This window comes from Mya arenaria, chromosome 13 (assembly GCF_026914265.1).
Source record: "Mya arenaria isolate MELC-2E11 chromosome 13, ASM2691426v1".
Lineage (NCBI taxonomy): Eukaryota > Metazoa > Mollusca > Bivalvia > Myida > Myidae > Mya > Mya arenaria.
Genome location: NC_069134.1, coordinates 55420701 through 55439694, shown reverse-complemented (window position 1 = coordinate 55439694; position 18994 = coordinate 55420701). Strand labels below are relative to the sequence as shown.

The 18994-nt window shown below is 34.4% G+C and overlaps 1 protein-coding gene across 1 annotated transcript in view; it reads left to right on the top strand.

Annotated features, from left to right (window-relative positions):
• The first annotated feature begins 11246 nt into the window (after window positions 1-11246).
• The window catches only part of LOC128215394 (orexin/Hypocretin receptor type 1-like), a 60046-nt gene continuing 52298 nt past the window's right edge, over window positions 11247-18994 (top strand). The window contains exons 1-3 of the mRNA XM_052922080.1: window positions 11247-11651; window positions 16673-16864; window positions 17461-17647. Coding sequence (XP_052778040.1) covers window positions 11247-11651; window positions 16673-16864; window positions 17461-17647 — 784 coding nt within the window. The remainder of the gene's footprint in view (window positions 11652-16672; window positions 16865-17460; window positions 17648-18994) is intronic.

The following is an 18994-nucleotide window of genomic DNA, read 5'->3' as shown; positions in this document are numbered from 1 at the left end:
CGGCAGCCACAACAGTTTCCAGTGACACCCACTGCTAACAAAACATATGAAAATTGCAACGAACTATATCAATCGATTAGTGAGTAACGAGCGTAGTAATTTCTAAGAATCACACTGCGGCGAAGAATCCCCTGGTAAAACACAAGCTGTTCTGAAAATAATGATAATAGTTGAAATTATTTTTACTTTCAATGTCACTTGAGCGTATCGTTAATCTAAAATAACGACTAAGTTGAAAGCAGCAGCCAGTTATCAATGGCATTACAAATAGATAGAAGAGGTTTGCCAAAAAAGCATAAAGCAGAAAGAACATTAGCACGTGCAATCAGAAAACGTTGGAGCATGTCAAGACAATTTTTAAACTTCTGAATACCACCTATCGAGTAGTGGTTGCTAGAAATCGACAATCGGTGTATTTGTTTCCCACCTGCAAAGACGGCTAAATTTATGATTCATAGGTTAATTATGTTTAGGCTTAGTAATTAAAAGAGATAAACGAGTTATTTATCCCAGTAAAGTATTTTATTAAACGCTGTTTTTTTAAATAGGATGTTTCTGTATTTCTCTGCATTTATTGTCGTTAAGACTAGCATCATGCTCAACTGTTAAAAGCATGGTAACCATCAATTCAAATGAAATACGTTTGTTTGTCTAGCAGCATAATTGCTCGAAATGCTGAAGCATTTAGTATCTATAGTTCAGCTCTAAAGTTAGACATTCGGAGCAAATGATTCATCACTGGACGTGCATTTCATATGTAGCACTTTAAAACGACTAAAACATGCGCTCGTTTCGAACTATTTCATTGTTAATAGCAATTTGAATTAATGTTTCAATGTTTAAATGTCTGGACCAAAAATGACTAAAACACATTTCAAATTAAAAATCGAATACAGATTTCTAACAACCACTGGTAGATAGTTGGTATTCAGATGTGTTTAAAATGTTTTGACGTGCACCAACGCTTTCTGATTGTCCGTGGTTATGTTCTTCATGATTTTAGCGGTGAAAGCTAAACGCTTCTATAAATGTCTGTTTGGAATCTCTGAGCACTGGGTTTTGCTTTCAAGAATCTCTGAATTTCATTTAAACGTGTATTTCAAACCTTATAAGTGTCTCAGAGTATAGAACAGCTGCTTTCATATTATATCTGAGGTGTAATCAGATGTCCTGAACTATGCACCCTTAAACATAGAAAGCAAAACTCAATTCACATCCTGTTTTTGGCACAGAAAGTACACAGAAAATAGGAGATTGCATAGAATAAAATCCACACTTTTTAACATTCTGATGTTGGATTTCCCGTTTTCTCCTGATTTCATTGGAGAGTATCTCGGATTCGAAGGATTTTCCAGAGTTAGTCAGTTGATGGAGTGTTCAAGCAACATCGGCAACTGTTCGTCGATCCATTACGATCAAAGTCCGAATCGAAGCAGACCATCAACAGGAAACATGAAAAACAACACATACATACAACTAGCTATCACATGATCATTGTCGTTTATAACAGAAACATCCACTTCAACAGCTTGTGCTACAGCCGGGACTCTTCGCGGCAGCCCAATGTTTAAAATAAATGAGCTAATCTGCCAGCGTCCGCATGAGTCTCTAAATATGTTTGATAATCGGACAACGTTACAAAACGTTTAGAATTAAACAACCTTTCGTTCAAGTGATCTGTAATTAACCGTTCCATATAAATCGTTGCAACTTATGTTCTGTTGGCAGTGGGTGCCGTTCTTCATTGTCTTGTTGTTGTAAACGTGCACTCGTTTGTATCTCTAGTGTAAATAAGCATTAAACTAGCTCAAAACAGTGACTGGACAAGTGTTTCGATAAGATTTAGAAAAAACAAACACAGGCGGCCATTGCACTGCACGCGTATCAGTGGACAAGGATAAAACTCTATTGAATACGTCCCTAGACCAGTGGCGGATCTGTGGTCTAGTGGTAACACGCTAAACTGCCATGGGTATTAAATTCGATTCCCCGTCGCAACACTTAAATAATAATCGTCTTCCGGGAAGGACTTTAAATGCGGGACCGTTTGACAACGCTATACACTGGTGCACGCTAATAACCAGGGTAGCATTAATCTTCAATCTTTACCCTTAGCTCCAAAAAGTTAAAATGACTAACAATCTTATCGGATCATTTGCCGAATGTTCCTTGCCCGAGTGCGAGTATAGATAAGCTTACCACCCCTCCCGAGACTTTTAATGCGACTTAATCACAATACCGCTAGTGTCCAGAGAAAAGGTTTATAAGGCAAAACGTGATATTGTGCAGCACTCAAAACGTATCTGTATGAATATTTAATTCGTGAACGTTCGCAATATAGATCTGAGTCGGTTTTAGTCGTAAATTGAAAGTATCGTAATGCCATAGATTAACTATTTTGCTATTTATCCTTAGTCAACCCCTTTAGCAATATTCCCCTGGCCAGAAGACAGACGGGCGAATCCAGAAGCACGATTGGACATATTTGGTAGATGACATATAGCTACACATGACCCCAATTCCTCGATACATTCTTAACTTAATAAGCTTAACTATCTTAGCTCGTTAAGTGCAAAAAAAAATAATATGATTAAATAAAATAAAATAAATGTATAGTGACGGTCGTAAAATAATCATTTCAAAAGTCTCAGAACTATTGAAAATAAAACCATTACACAAATTGAAATTGTCATAGACACATACGTAACTCTGATTTTACTCTAAACCACTCATTTTGTTGGTTTTATAAAAGTGGTGACTGTGTATTTCAGTTGATATACCTACTTCTAACGCTTCCCAATCTGCAACGAAATAGAAATCACACTCCTATGTGAGTGCTATATGGCAAAATACACATATTCGGAAGTACCTTCTCATTGTAACATGGGCTATTTCTTTTACCTAACACACAGTGGAACAAAACATGGTTATACCATCTCAGATCTTTGTCTACTTTCCATCGTTTTATGCTTTGTAGATGAATAGTTTGTGATTTCAAAAACAGACTGAACATGCTTTATCTACTTTTTTTGTTTACATTTTCACATTTTCAATATGATGAAATAGAGATTTATTAAGTAGTCTCTGACCAATAAAAATATACGAGACGCAGGAAATCGCATCATCTAAACACCCGCTTAAACTGCTGTTGACCTTTCATTTTGCTACGAGGATAACATAACAGGAAGGACACTGATTTGGAAAGAAAAAGTGTTATGTTGTGAGTTTTCTTGAAGTTTTTAAACGAAAAGATTAATCCTGTATTAATATGCAGGAAATCGACAGTTCAAGTTTGAACATCCACTTCGAGACTTGCGGCATCTTATTCAATAAAATACATTTGGGTTTTGAAGGGTATTGCTTGACGTAGGTATTTAGATTTGTAAACTAAATTTATTTTTCTAATTTAAATCAAATATGAAATATCGATCTAAACGTTTTCTATTCAAGTTTAATTTGTGTCAAAAGCATAAATTTAGAAAGCCGTATCATATCGTCAATGAAGCTTGGGGTGATTAAGCTTTTTCAGAAAACAAGTAAAAAAATTCTCAACATCCAACACCAATGTTTAGGCACGTATGGTTTACGGTATTTGCGTTTGATCAGTCATGCATGCATTCGGTATCCTATGGACTCGATATAAATTCATTTCCAATATAACGTTACTCTTGAAGAGGAAGTTTGAAAAACCTACATGCCTGATTATTCAACAGTACATTTTTTAAACTCACTGCTTGTGTCTGGAACATCGTTGTAAGATTTTATTGAATCCTTAAAAAAAACACGTTTCTTTTTGCTAAATACAAAACAAATTAGCTGTGAGTTTAAGTTTTATTGAAGAGTGGCATAAGTGTCTTACTCTCGCCCAAGACGTTGTTGGCTCGGTCCCCACCAGGAATAATTCGCATGACCTCCAAAAAATGACACCATTGAAGGTTTCTTCCCAGGAAATGGAGAAATTCTTTAAGCTATTCGCTTTCGTCACAAGCGAGCTTAAAGTTATTAGTTATAACTAACTAATTATTCTACACTATTATTTTGTCAGTAAGAATTCAGACTATGCTTGTTCTTACAGATGAACAAGTTTCGAACAATTTGTGACGTTATTGTCAACAGATTGTATGTTTACTCGGATGCTAATCTTTTACTGGCTCTAGAAACTGGCTAGAAGTTTGGTTAAAACAGAATCGTGTGAGAGTGACATTTTATTAATTCTAAAATATTAGTAAATATAAACATATTCTGATCAGCGTAAGTTATACTGCATTCAGGTAGCTGTTATTCACAATCCGACTTCTGGGCACGACCGTATTTGCCTCCTAGTAGATCTGACAACGACCAATTGCAATCTATATTTTGAATGATTTCTCTTTTCACAGCCTCGACACACACGATGAAGATTGGGCTATACAGGAATCATGCGCGTCGTCAGATAAGGTCGTCCGTCCGTCCCATTTTTGTCCAGTCCATATTTTTTCTCTCTTTTTTATTCCTAATGATTTGGCAGAAGTAACCATCATAATATGAGAACGTGTTAAGCATAAGACCCTGGGCCTTACCTTAAAGGTAATAGTTTAATAATAATGGTTTATTGTCACATGAACATTTACAAAATACTGAGCACTTGAAAATCTAGTGCAATTAATATGCATGCAATAACATATTAAACTCACTGCTCGTGTTTATAACATCTTTGTAGGATTTGATTTCCATGCCCTTCCTTCCCAAAAAGAAGTGGGGCCTATTTAGGAATCACGTGCACCGTCCGTCCATCTTTCCGTCCATTTTGTCCAGTCCATATTTTCGCATTCTTTTTTGGATATTAAAATGATTTTGCAAAAGTAACCACTATGTTATTCGATCGTGTTTCGCATAAGACCCGTGTACCTGCCTTCAAGGTCAAGATCTTAGCAACCTTCTGAACTTCATATGCATTGCTATATAAGCCTTACTGATGATCTGATGATCAATCAATTGTAATAAGGACCAACACCTATTTGGAATGTTTATCTTCTTTTATTCTAATGTCGTATTATGATATTAAAATTCAGGTGCACACTACTCATGAACACCTTCATAAGAAACAGACGTTTCGTTTTAATGACACAAATACTTGATAACACATTAATGTTACGGTGATATTCGAAACTACGAGGGATTTTTGCAGCCGGCTGCGCAACTATCTGAGCTATTTCTCCTTGTTGAAAGCTTAGTCTCCGAAATAAGGTTGACATACCAGCAGAATGTCAGATATATTTGCAAAAGCGATATAAATGTTGCAATGAGAACCCGGAAAAGAAAAAAAAAATATTTCTTTGTAAATGAGTTAATGGAGTACCGTAATCATGTTTTAAAAATCAATTTCCGTAAAGTATTAATAAAGACCTAGACATATGGGAAAATGTTATTAAATTAATATTCATCCAGACACCGTCGGCTTTATTATAAAGGTAATCGAATAGCACACCTCATTTGTTAGATATAATTACACCGCAAACATTTGTATAAAAATAGTCAATATGTCCAGTCCCCCCATACCCCAGTGGTCAAGGCTTTCTTTATGTGCAGAGACTATTTTGGGGGCATGTATTTAATCAAGTTTTAAATGGAAGTTTTTCACTCAAGTTTCAGCTTCATCAAATTATCCTTCCTCAAAGAAAAAAGTTCCAAAATGCATTAAGTAAATGAAGTATCTTCGTATTTGCAAATTAAGTTATTACACGAGTCTAAACATATATCTAATGAAATGTAATATTAGGTTTCCAAATCTTCAGAAATAATGATGAAGTACCGATGCTCAAAACTGCAACGCATTTTCAAAGAAATATACAATTCCTTATGATATATACATGAAAGAGAATTGCTAAACTGTTATCTTAACCATACATACTAAAACAGTATTGTATATGCAAAAGCGTTCCGTTGAATTCTGATACAAACATTTCGTTCATTCAAATGCACGTGGTAATTTCCATTGTTGACATTCTGTTACGATTTCGCATACATGTTGTCATTGTACAACATCCAGTTATATTTACATTAACACTCCATTCCTTAACGATGGTTGTTGTTTATCAATTTCACATTATTTCTGTGTAAAGTGCAATGGCATTTCCCATCGATATCGCGTGCGTTTGTTCGATACTTCTGTCCTGTCATTGGGCGCAATAATAACAATGGGCGGGCCATATTTACTCCGGAACTATTTTTTTTCAATGAAATCGTATTAAAATTATTGGCAACATGCAAACCTGTAATTTACAGTAAAGAAGTTAAAACAAAATAAGCAACGAAAATTTGATTGATTTTAATGTAGATGATTTCAATGATGGATGGAACAGTTGAAGAAATATTAAATTACAATGATGACGACTTATTTCGGAATTTTGAATCAGTGACATTTCGTAAAAATAAAGCATCTGATAAAACCTGAAATCGAGGAAATGAAACAATACCTTATTGTAGTGCACCCAGCAACGTCCATAAGAAAGAGCTCAGTTCAATACTAAGTCTGTTCGCGTTCTCTGGTTTTCCTTCTTCGGAAAGTTCACGTTACCAACCCACCGCTATTGTCGCTTCCACAGAGACGTTACATCCTCATTGAATGTTTACTTCCAAAGAAATGACTGACAATGCACTTGCTGATTTGTCCAACACCGTATTCCAACATGATTCATACACCAACTGATTCTTCAAAATAACACTCGACAAGTAAATTGACTGGAATTTCTCTCCACTTTGAAAACTCGATCGTGACTTAACAAACGCTATTATCGGGTATTATCGTGAGATATAATGAGAACTTTGTAGGTGGCGATATTTTTGTTCTTTTCTTGTTATTGTTAATTTTTCATGACTCAAGTTGTATTTTTCTATAGATAAAATATCAAATATAATGCAGTTATAATACGTATTTATAATATACTTGACCTTGAAAATATAGAAAATAAACATATAAAAAAGGAACTATTTTATCTGCGCATTCATTGTTGTATAAAATTAGGTTACGATAGCTGTTCTCATTTACCCACCGTTGAGAACAACGAGAGAAAGAAAAAAGAGAAAATGCTCTTGAATAATCTATTTATTTTAGCAGAAATGTAGATTTAAATAAATGTAAATGCAAGTATTAAAATTCGACATGTTGCATTTTATTGGGGTATGGTATGCAATGGCGCAATTCAAAATGCTGGTGGAGTCCTCGAACATGTTATTTCAACTACACGCTATTCTTGTACACATACGTTGACAACGTAGAACTTAAAACAAAAACAAATATACGTATACGGACAGTTAGCGTACTATAAGACCAACTGACAAATCTCTACAGTTTGAATGTTATATTAGAAATAATAAACTCTTTGTTTGGTTAGAAGCGAATCGAGGTATTATGGACGTTTGAGCTAACCAGTGGCAGTTTCCTAGAAAAACGATTAATATGATATCCAGTATGCACTACTGGAATAACATTTTACAATTATTATATTAAATCGGGGAAAAGTGCCTCAGCGGAACATTTAATTTAAACTGGTTTAGTTTCCTGATACAGTACAATTGGTGAATTAAATTGCAAAAACAAATTATGCCGGAAACAAATTCAAATGAACTCTTATGTATATTTTGGTTCATATTTGGTCAATAAAGGCATATTGCTTGGTTTCTTTATTTGATATTTATATAAACATGGAAGTAAATAATATGACATAACACGGTTGATGAACGTAGCCAACCTCTACTAGACTTCAAAGTTTCAATTCAAAGCGAGGGAGTATCTCTATGACTGAACTGTCCTAGCCAGTAATTGGCATTTGGGCGTTGGGAAATTGAAAATGATGGAAAACTTATGTCTATAAACAAAAAATAACAACACGGTCACTCAAACTTAACATTGCATTAAATGAACATATTAATAAAAATATACGTGTCATAATAAAAAAGATTCAATTGTGTAACCGTTTGGTACATTAAGTTTGTTTCTTTAGCTGACGTTAACATTTAGGTAAAAGGGGCATTAAAGAACCTTTTTCTGGCTTATGTTTAAAACTGATGGATTTTGGAAAGGAAAAATATATATTGTATGATATTCGAAATGATTGAATGTTATTTGCTCACCATTGTTGATCCACTAGATGCAAGGATACATGAATATTAAGCCTTGCAGTTCTAAGGTTTTTGAGACATTTCGTAATCACAACCAATGATCATGTGTCGTCCCAGGATCTACTCAATGTGATATTATTGCAGACATAGGAGCTGTCAATAGTAGGCCGTGCCGATCAATAGGACAAGATTTTAAAGTTTGTATCGATATCAAATGATTACATCCAATTAATGCTAACGTGCTGTTAGCCAATCAAAGAAATATTCGCAATTATATCAAAAGCAAACAATTTCTCAAAAATCTATTTTAAATGAATTAAAAACATATTTCATTTGGAATATCAGTACTAATTAATAGCTACAGTAATTATGCAATAGTGATTTACATTACACGTTATAAAAACATGACATTTTAGCTGGACAATATATGTACTATGATTTATTTTCCCAAAAGCTGTACAATGCAACATAAGAATATGTTCAATATTTGCATCGATATTAGATGAACGAAGGCAAATACTTACAAAAATTGTCCTGCATTTAAAGCGTGAGTTTGTAACAAATATGGCACTTTTTGCCTATCCGTTTTTACCGCGTGAGTTACCAAATAGCCTTTAATGAGCGTTTTCGTAAATATAACTAGTGCTTATTAGGTAATCCAGCTCTTATTTTTAAAGCATTGGTCATGTTGGATAATCTAAATTTGGCGAACTCAAGATAAGTGAAAGAGCAATCATGTCCGGCTGTATATTGTTCAAAAATATCATCAACATTATGTTTACATATGACGCAAAAGCACGTGGTTTGTACACGATTTCTTTTCAAAGTTTTGAATCATCATCCTGTTGTTTAGGGGTAAGAACATATACACATTATCAATATTTGATTGCAAATCATATTGCTTAAACTAGTGAACATACTTTTTACCATTACGGTGTATTTAACATAAGCAATACAAGACACGTTGTTTTATAAACGTTTGTCATGGAAAAGAGTAGTGACATAATGATAAACCACAAAGTTTTATGCCTCATACCAAAAGTGGAGGCACTTAACATATAATTTATATGCATATGGCACGCTTTCGGCTAAGGCTCTTGAAGTTTTAATATAATTTATTATCTCAAATCATATCTTAAATGGAAACAAAGAAGCCTGATCAATTCCCTTGAATGTTAATTGATATATATCTTTTCAATTCCAAACTGAAATGCAGAAATATCCAGAGGTGGTTTAAACGGTTTAGTAGGGGATGCTATGCTTTCGACTTAAATAATAAAATAGGATACTGGCTAAAGTTGAATATTAAAATTCCGCCGATACTGAATAAGCATAATAATGCAACATAATTTGAGTTAAGAAAGCTTCATTTGACACTTTAACAAATATTAACACTGACCGTATGACTATGTGTAAGCTGCTCTTGTGCTTCCAAAGGACTTTCAGTCAAGGATAGTTTAAATTCAATGTTCATGACCGTCGAGTTACATATTCGATGTTTAGGGGGCAGAAGTAGTATCATTATAACGGTCCTATATGGGTCGAATTCAAATTACTTCAAACCGAAATTTAGACAAAAACCAAATTTTCATTACAGTACATTGCTTAGTATCATTATACCGGTCCTATATCGGTCGAATTCAAATTACTTCAAACCGTAATTTAGACACAAACGAAATTCTTCATTACAGTACATTGCTTACGGCATCGAATGGTTCAACTAGTAGGCGTGATAATAATGGATTGAATCGCCTGCATTCTCGTGACATTGTCATATTAGTTGAAGCCTATTTACGAGGTTTATCCTGAAGCTTGCAGGAGATGGCCGAGTTGTTACGATTGCTCTGGCCATGTGTGTAACACGAAGGCCTAAAAAAAAAACCAAAAAAACATTAATATGTTTGTATTCAATCGCAATTCATTATGATGTAGGAATATAATGTTACATGATATCAAATATTAAAGAACAATACAATGTAAAAAAAATACAGAAAAGTAAATTATTCATTATTTATTTATTATTTCATTTAAATCCTGTATCTCAAAAGACTAGCTGAACGGTTTGTTGTTTATATGATTGTAATGAAATAACACTTACAAACCACAACCATTATATAAACTGTGTTTGACATTGGAGAAACAGTGTTTTTACACTCTTCACTCGCTAACTCCCTTGTTAATAGGTTACCTAGGGTATGTGCTGTATATACAACCACGCAAGAAATCAGAAATGTGAATGTGACATAGGAAACATTTGAGAGGCAAACATTAGAATAGAAGATTACAAGAAAAAAATTAATGAAACCGACCTTGTCAGGAGAAGTAAACAAATCGAATGCAATTCAACAAAGCGAATGAAAATATGTCAATAAAGCATCAAACTTGATAACAACAAACCTAACTTGAATTTATTTGTGTACACATTTTGTGGATTTCTTGATGGAAATGTAGAAGTGTCTGGTTATTCAATAATAACTCCATTATCAAATTACTGACACCCTTACGGAGGATTACAAAAAATATGTGTTAATATTGTTTTCTTTTTGAAACAGTTAAGCTTCAGCTTTAAAAGGAGCACCCTTTAGGCTGATGCTTTTTAAATTTCAAAGTGTTGTCATAATAAAATCATTATTAATGACCAAAACAATAAACGATATCCAATTGAAAAAGCGTCAAAATATCACAAATAATATTCTGCATTTACCTTCATTCTGCGCTTTGTATGTTCACGATTCTAAACGAAAACAAAACCCGCCGAAAAAAATGACAAACACTCATTAAGGCTTTTATGTCGCGAAGAAATTGCAGACTTTAGTTCTGGCTTTTATGCAGACCGTATGCTACTAGCGGTTGCGAGTGTTCTTACAATACTTTCCCTATATAATCGGATGAAGGGTTTCTCATTCTAAGTGATTCACAACTTGGCAGTTATTGGGTAACGGGAATATCGTGTTATGGAGACTGAATAAAAAGCGTTACCAGTTGGCGAAGGATATCTTCATTTACAAACGTATTTCTCTGATTAGACTGATAGAACAACGATATCAAAAATGAACTGAACTATTTGTTTGCGAATTAGGTGTATGATTTTACATGTAGTACTAGACTAACTTGCATCACGTCGACTGTATTGTATTTTAGTGACCATGGAAACATCAAATTTGACAAATGTAATTTCAAACCATTCAAGTTTAAATAGATATTCAAACGATAACTACACTGACATAGATGCAAGTGATGGAATTAAAAACATAAGCGATGCACAGCTTTTGAAACTTGTGAAAGAATTTATAAATCCAAAAGTACACCACTGGATATTTTTGACATTATTTCTAGTAGTGTTTGTGGTTGGAATTACGGGTAATTTTTTAGTTTGTTACTCTGTATGGCGTAGTAGATCACTAAAGACTGTTACAAACACCTTTCTGGTAAACCTTGCCGTTGCAGACTTTCTGGTCATTTCGATATGCCTTCCGGTGACCGTCGTGTCAGATGTAATACAGTCATGGTTTCTAGGGATCATTATGTGCAAGTTATCCGTCTATCTACAGGTAAAGTTTATATTAAAACTTTACTAGGAATTTGTTTATAGAAACATGATACTACTTTAAGTCATCTATTGATAAAAAACATGTTGCAACTCTGCTGCGATTTATTTATAGTGACAAAACATTTCTTGAAACAACGGCGTGTTTCAATAAAAGAAAACAAATCAAACCATGAGCCGTATCGATGATAATGACGTGAAATGTGCATTGTTTGTATGTGAATCTTAGTGCTGTTTTTGAAATCAGTCTGTATTTGCAGATAATCTCTCTAAATTTGCACAATCAGTTATATAACCCGATGCGCTTTATAAATGTATTTCTATTAAAACTATTTTCGACTGGTTTACAAAGAGAAATCAACAAAACAATGTGTTGAACTGTTGACCGGAAAACAGTATGAACTGTTACCCGCGCGCGAGGTAAGTCATAGGTACGTCGTGAATTTCCGGTATTGATTTTGTAATTTTAATTAGTTTACGGAGATTACCGAAGAAATTTAGAGTGCTCAGTCGTCTATTTGATCAAGATCAATACCAGATGTGAACAAATCAATATCAGATGTAAACAAACAATGTCGCGATTTGAAGATGTTTCCGAAATTAATCAGGTAATAAAACAGTTGTTGCATGGGCATTTCTGTAACCGTCTTATTATTTAGTTTAAATCTGACACATACGCACGCTGCGTTACCGATAACTAGACAAGTCTCTACAATCTCTACAGTCCCGTATTGCTTTTTGATATCCAGACTGGGAACAAATTGCTACATTATATAATGTACATGAGAGGACAATCTGCAGTTTGGTCGGCAGTCGACGGGGTGTTTAGGCCAGAGGCCGCTAAAAGCGCGCTATGCGCAAAGATTGCCGTCGACTGCCGACCAGACTGCAGATTGTCCTCTCATATCAGCGCCCATATTAAAAAACGTCAAGGGGATGACCTCCGAACTGTTGACCCGAGGCCGAAAGGCCGAGGGCAACAGTTCAGAATGTCATTCCCGGCACCGATGGACAAATGTTTAAACTGACCCATACATTATAATCGTAACATCTTGGCAATAACTAACAGGCCTTTGGATAGACCTCGTAAAAAGGCTTCAAGATATACGAAAATGTGATGAAGTCGCCGGTGATACGAAGTACGCTAAGTAGACCCATTTTGTAAAGTTAACAATGTGCTGAAATTAATGACTTTGATTTGTGTCTTAATTACATTTTTAAATAATTGAAATACAATTTTAATTTAAAGAAACAAGGACATGCTTCATTTTCAATTCCGTTAAACATTAAAATAAGTCCCTAGACGTTTTCAATGTTGGCGCTGATATTGTGGACATTTTTAAAGACCAATATTCTTCGGTGGTCATCCGTTGGATAACGGCCGCGGTGTTCCGATTCAAAGTCATTTGCATACTGAGTATCATAGCTTTTCTAGCTGTTCTACTATTTATCTTCTTTTTTACATTTGCCTATAGATATAATGATACACATATACGCTCCTGGCTGGGTTTTTTCAGAGACAGTCGTCTGGAGGCCAATCAGTGTTCCCTGTCTGTAATTTACCGCTTCAATTGTGTTTACGCAGGAAATCACGTAGAAATTCTGTTCCCACCTAATTTCCACGCTTTAACGAGCGTTCCGTGTTTTCATATAGGCTTTGTTTCAAAGGACTGTAAGCTTTGTTGAACCATAAAAATCAACCAAATTACCTTCAGTCATTAACATCATGTTATGTGGTAAGTTAAAATAGGTGCATAAGATGATCTTAATAAGAAATTCTGTGATCAATAATATGATCTAGCCTACATAAAAATTTATGACATTAGCCTCCCAAATCCCTATTATCCTGGTATTGCATATATTAAGCATTTACATTTAGTTAGATATTTACCATTTGTATAAAATAATAAGCAATATTATGTTTTATCTGTGTTTATTTGTTTTTCTCTTTTCGTTCTTATTTTGCCATGTATCATTGTGACCATAATAATTATTATTTGACATATCATGTTTTGTCAAGAAACTGTTATTTACATGTTTACGACAATAAACTACTCTGTCTGTCTGTCTGTCTGTCTGTCTTAATTATTTTTTATCATTATCCTTTACCATGAAAAAACCATAATTAAAATCAAGTGAATGTTTTTTCGCACCTGAAAGTTTGAGATAAATTCGTTTTAATTAATGTTTCCATCGACAATCTCATCTCGTTTTGAAAATACTGCATGTGTAGACACGTTTATATATAACTTATATTTACATTCAATCGAACATTGACACAGTTTAAAGTTATAAATGTTTTTTTGTTTTTTTCTCTTGTTTTTGTTGATGCTGTTATTTCAAGTTCAAGTTCTTTTCTAATACACATTATTTTCGGATTATGGTCAAAAGTAAATCATAGACATGCGCACTGAGAGATACTTGCGAACGTCCTACGTTGTTTGTTTGTTTCATTTAAAAATGTTTCAACAATACAACAAAGACTTTCGCCATACATATTCTTAATATCATTGAACCATTTTAACAGCTGATCTTAAAACAAAATTTGTCCAAACAACTACCAAGTAAACATACTCGCGGATTTGTATGATGTTTTTAATTATTTTTTACTCATAAAAAGTGAACTGGTTGATGTGGGTTGTTACTTAATTATTTTTTTTTATTGACAACCAAGTTTGCATCAAATTTGAGAGTCCTGAAATGGGCTTCTTAAAAGAGAGTTCCGCTTCTGCGACAAGAGTGCTTCACCCCCTTTGATCCAAGCGGGGGCCTAAAGCGCCAAAATGGTTCCAGCCCTTTACCTACCAGGTTAATTGTATCATTGTTAAACATCAACTTAACAACCTTGATAAACATATCGATTAAAAAACACGTTTTCACCATTGTGTCAATTACAGTTGATTTCGGATGATAATCGCGGTCATGCCAAATTCAAAATAATCTTGTCAATATTGAAGAGCGATCCGACAGAAGCAGAGTGAATCGCAAAGCAATATCGTTTCAATTAGGAATGTTCATGGACAGCAATTTTATATAAACATTGTCAATGACCCCTAGGAACGGCTTAAGCGGTTTTCCGTTTTCAAGAATCTCGAAGGACCGGATAAAGTAAGGGTTTATAATCATTATGGTGATATGGAATACTGAGTATTCGATCTCTTATTCGAACTGATTTAACCCAAAGCTCATAAAACTACTTCAAAATATGTCTTGCATGAAATGTAGTTCATTTTATTGCCAGTAATATCATTATTGAACTGTCCACAATGATACTCTGACAACAGGATGATATAAATAACGAACGAATGACCGGAATTCGGATAAATGTCTGAGAGATAACCATAACATTTCCAAGGAAGAATTTCTGTTTTTTTTTCGAATGATTATCGTCGCCTGGCAATGTTCAATAAACGCAATTTCTTCAGCATATCGTCGGAACAAACATTTTCTAAAGCCTGTGCTTTGTTTGATCTATATGTTTAAATACTTACGTAAAAAATTAATGTTACCATTTGTCTTGACCCAAAATTACAACTCTTATCAACAAAATATATTTTATTTTCAATTTTAATTAAAAATACAAAGCAAATCCGTTTATACTACGAAGAAACCAAACCCTTTTAATGTGAATAATTCTAAAATGGCGATTAGGTAAATAGTCGTTATACGAGTACAGAAAGGTGTAACTAGAACACTTTATGTAACAGTTTTAAATTGTTATGTTTTAAAAAACTCTCTTTGGCGGGGTTTTATATTTTGACGTCACAATGCAACAAAGGAACATTACATAGTATTTATTACGGATTGAAACGTTTACTGTGTAGTTTACAAACAGAAAAAATAAGTATAAAATAAGTCATGTAAGGCTTTTAAAATAAGAAAAATAAATACTCAACTTCAAATGATTGATCTATCATGTTTACAAATTGTACATTTGTTATACTTCTAATTCTACAATTTGTTTTGTTTCACTGATTTGCATATTCAAATGGTCTTAATTAGATTATAATTTGACATCGTTTACACCTATCGAATAAGATTTCGATTCACGAAAGTGTGCAAATGTCTTGCCATACACATAATTACTGTAGAACACGCAGAAATGTGTCCAGCTTGGTGAGCACAAACCAAACAGACGCGCCCGTGCCGGAAATCAAACCTAGGAGACCTTTGTGAGAAGCGAATGCACTAACCACTGCCCTAACCGGATAACTTTAACACATTGATAGCCAGTATTTGCCAGGATCATAAAGACTACGGTATTGATTCACCGTTGATTAAATTAACATCCATAACGTTAGGTACGCTAGAAGGAGTACGAGTGCCAAGTTAAGAAGAAATGTAACATATCAAAACAATTTTGGTACGTTTACGCTCTGTCTGACATCTACGAATGAATGCGTTAATCCTATACGTAATACATATTCATCGCAATTATATGGGATTGTATTCCACTTTGAAAATAGTACAAGGTTATACAATAATTAATTTTACTAACTGCGTGTTTCGCTAGGATGAGAAACAGCAATTTACTATAATTATTAGAGCTGTACAAATTTGAATTGATATACTTCAGGGTTCATTCGCTAATCATATTTCTAAAACTCAGTAGACATTTTTGCTAAAGACTTATTCCACTTAATTCAAAGTAAATACAAGATGTCGATTGGGTTCAATGTTCGTTATTAAGGCTGACATCTTAGCAAGATATAACAGTTGAAACTTAAAATAAACTTGAAAATAAAATTAAAATTGTCGTCGTCGTTGTGGTTGTTGTTGTTTTTGTTGTTGTTGTTGTTGTGTTGTTTCAGGGTGAATGTCAGTGAATATTTTCCTTGATATTGTCCTCAGTTTAATGATGCATTTTAACACGTTTGATGCTTCTGATAAAGTACGTCAACGTTGTTCTGTGTTTTCAGCGCGTGTCCGTGTTTGTGTCAGTGCTGACGTTGACGTCTATCTCTGTAGAGCGCTACATGACGATCTGTTCTGATAAAGTACGTAAACGTTGTTCTGTGTTTTCAGCGCGTGTCCGTGTTTGTGTCAGTGCTGACGTTGACGTTTATCTCTGTAGAGCGTTACATGGCGATCTGTCATCCGCTACGCCACCACGGATCGTATTTCAAGACGAAGCCAATCTTAGCCGCCATTTGGATCGTGTCTCTCGCTACGCCCTCCGTGGATTTTTACAACATGATCCTTGTGCATGATAGTGAGGTATGATTTTTTTCTTAGCGCAATGTGCTGTACAATTGCTGGAAAATGTCTTCCCGGACCTAATCGATAGTAGATTTTTGTTGTTGTTGTTGTTGTTGTTGATATAATCACTGGATATCATGAACTCTTTAAAATAGAATAACCCTTACAATTCTAGTTTAACCCTTATATAAGTGCACGACCCCTACTTAATGAGGGATATACACACGGTTCCTTAGTGGTCCTAATCTTTATATCTGCACAATTTTATCGATCGGTAAAGCAGGTGTTAAAGTTCAGATACATTGTTTGCAATCTATATATCAATTTTATCACAAGAAACTGAAGACGTGGCTGATAAATTACGAAAAAATCAAAACAATAGTAAGTACTCAATATATCGACATAGCACTCTAAAGTAATGAATTGTCTTTTATATGACGTGTGTCAATGTTTGCTGTATTTAGGCGCGTTTGTTTCGATTATTTTACTCAAAGTTGTCCTGCTGATGGAAGAAATGCACAAAGTTAAACTTTCCGTCCGAAAACAGATTGCATGTCAAAACATACAAGACAATGAAAAGTTCATGTAAGTGTTAGTCTTTCTTGATTGGATAGATTCCAGAAAGCCTGCGACCATGGCTGACAGTGTGCGGGCCACGTGACGAGAATATCGAGATGGAGTTTAACATGTTCCTGATCGTCGTCTTCTTCTTAATTCCGTTGGTCATTATGTCCTATACGTATGTAAAGATCGCCGTTTGTCTCTGGTCATCAACATCGAGGCACAATACAGTGTCCCAAAGTGAGTATTGTAGGTCGCTAAATTCATTAAGAAAAAAGCAGTATGAATACTTATGCCACAGAATTGGATGAAGTATGACAAAATACATATAAAATATCTATACAATTTATCAGAGGTTACGTTTGGTACTAGTGCGTACAATTTAGTTAATACTTATATTCTGGAATTAAAATTGGGCATTCCATAAAAGCAAAACTTGTTCTATTTCGCAACTTAAGCACTGATTATGATATCAATTGTACAGTACAAGCCGTGTTCAATTGATGCATTTCGAAAAGGTTGATGTAAGCCATTGGGATAGTAGTTAATAATACGTAGTTGGTCAATAATAGTTATGCGTGCTAAGCTTTTGTCATCCACAAAACAACTCAGCATCGATAGTTTTCCCTACATCAGGAAATTTGGACACTCCTCAGTTCATTTATATGTAAATACCATCAGCCTTACACTTACCTAAACGACCACAACAACGTGGCCCTCAGAGGGAGTTAAGCCGGCGCGCATACCTTCTGTATTTGAAAGAATCGCGCTGTTATAAATATTCCTTAAAAGTAATCTAAAAATGGAGAAATTTACAAGTCACGCAATCTCACTGTACAAATAAACGATAAGCTATACATTTATCTTAAACAAAGTCGCTATATTCCGAGTTTACACATTGAGCCATGACAGTCCTTTTATATTATAGGGCTTACGATATATATATATATATATTCGTTATTTGTTATTGTATTGTGGGAGAAACTGTAGAACACGCAGAAATGTGTCCAGCTTGGTGAGCACAAACCAAACAGACGCGCCCGGGCCGGAAATCAAACCTAGGAGACCTTTGTGAGAAGCGAATGCACTAACCACTGCGCTAACCGGATAACCTTAACATATTCATAGCCAGTATTTGCCAGGATCATAAAGACTACGGTATTGATTCACCGTTGATTAAATTAACATCCATAACGTTAGGTACGCTAGAAGGAGTAGGAGTGCCAAGTTCAGAAGAAATGTAACATATCAAAACGATTTTGGTACGTTTACGCTCTGTCTGACATCTACGAATGAATGCGTTAATCCTATACGTAATACATATTCATCGCAATTATATGGGATTGTATTCCACTTTGAAAATAGTACAAGGTTATACAATAATTAATTTTACTATATATATATATATATATTGGAATAATCAGTATATGTGTAAATACCTTTAAAGCATTATTATGATAAGAAGGATTGTTAAAATAATGTAAATGAATCCCCTATTTGTTAATGGCAACAAAAACGGGGCAATATAGCGTTTTCCTTCGGGACGTCAACAGTTATGAGATCGAGCCCTGTATTATCTGTTGTTGT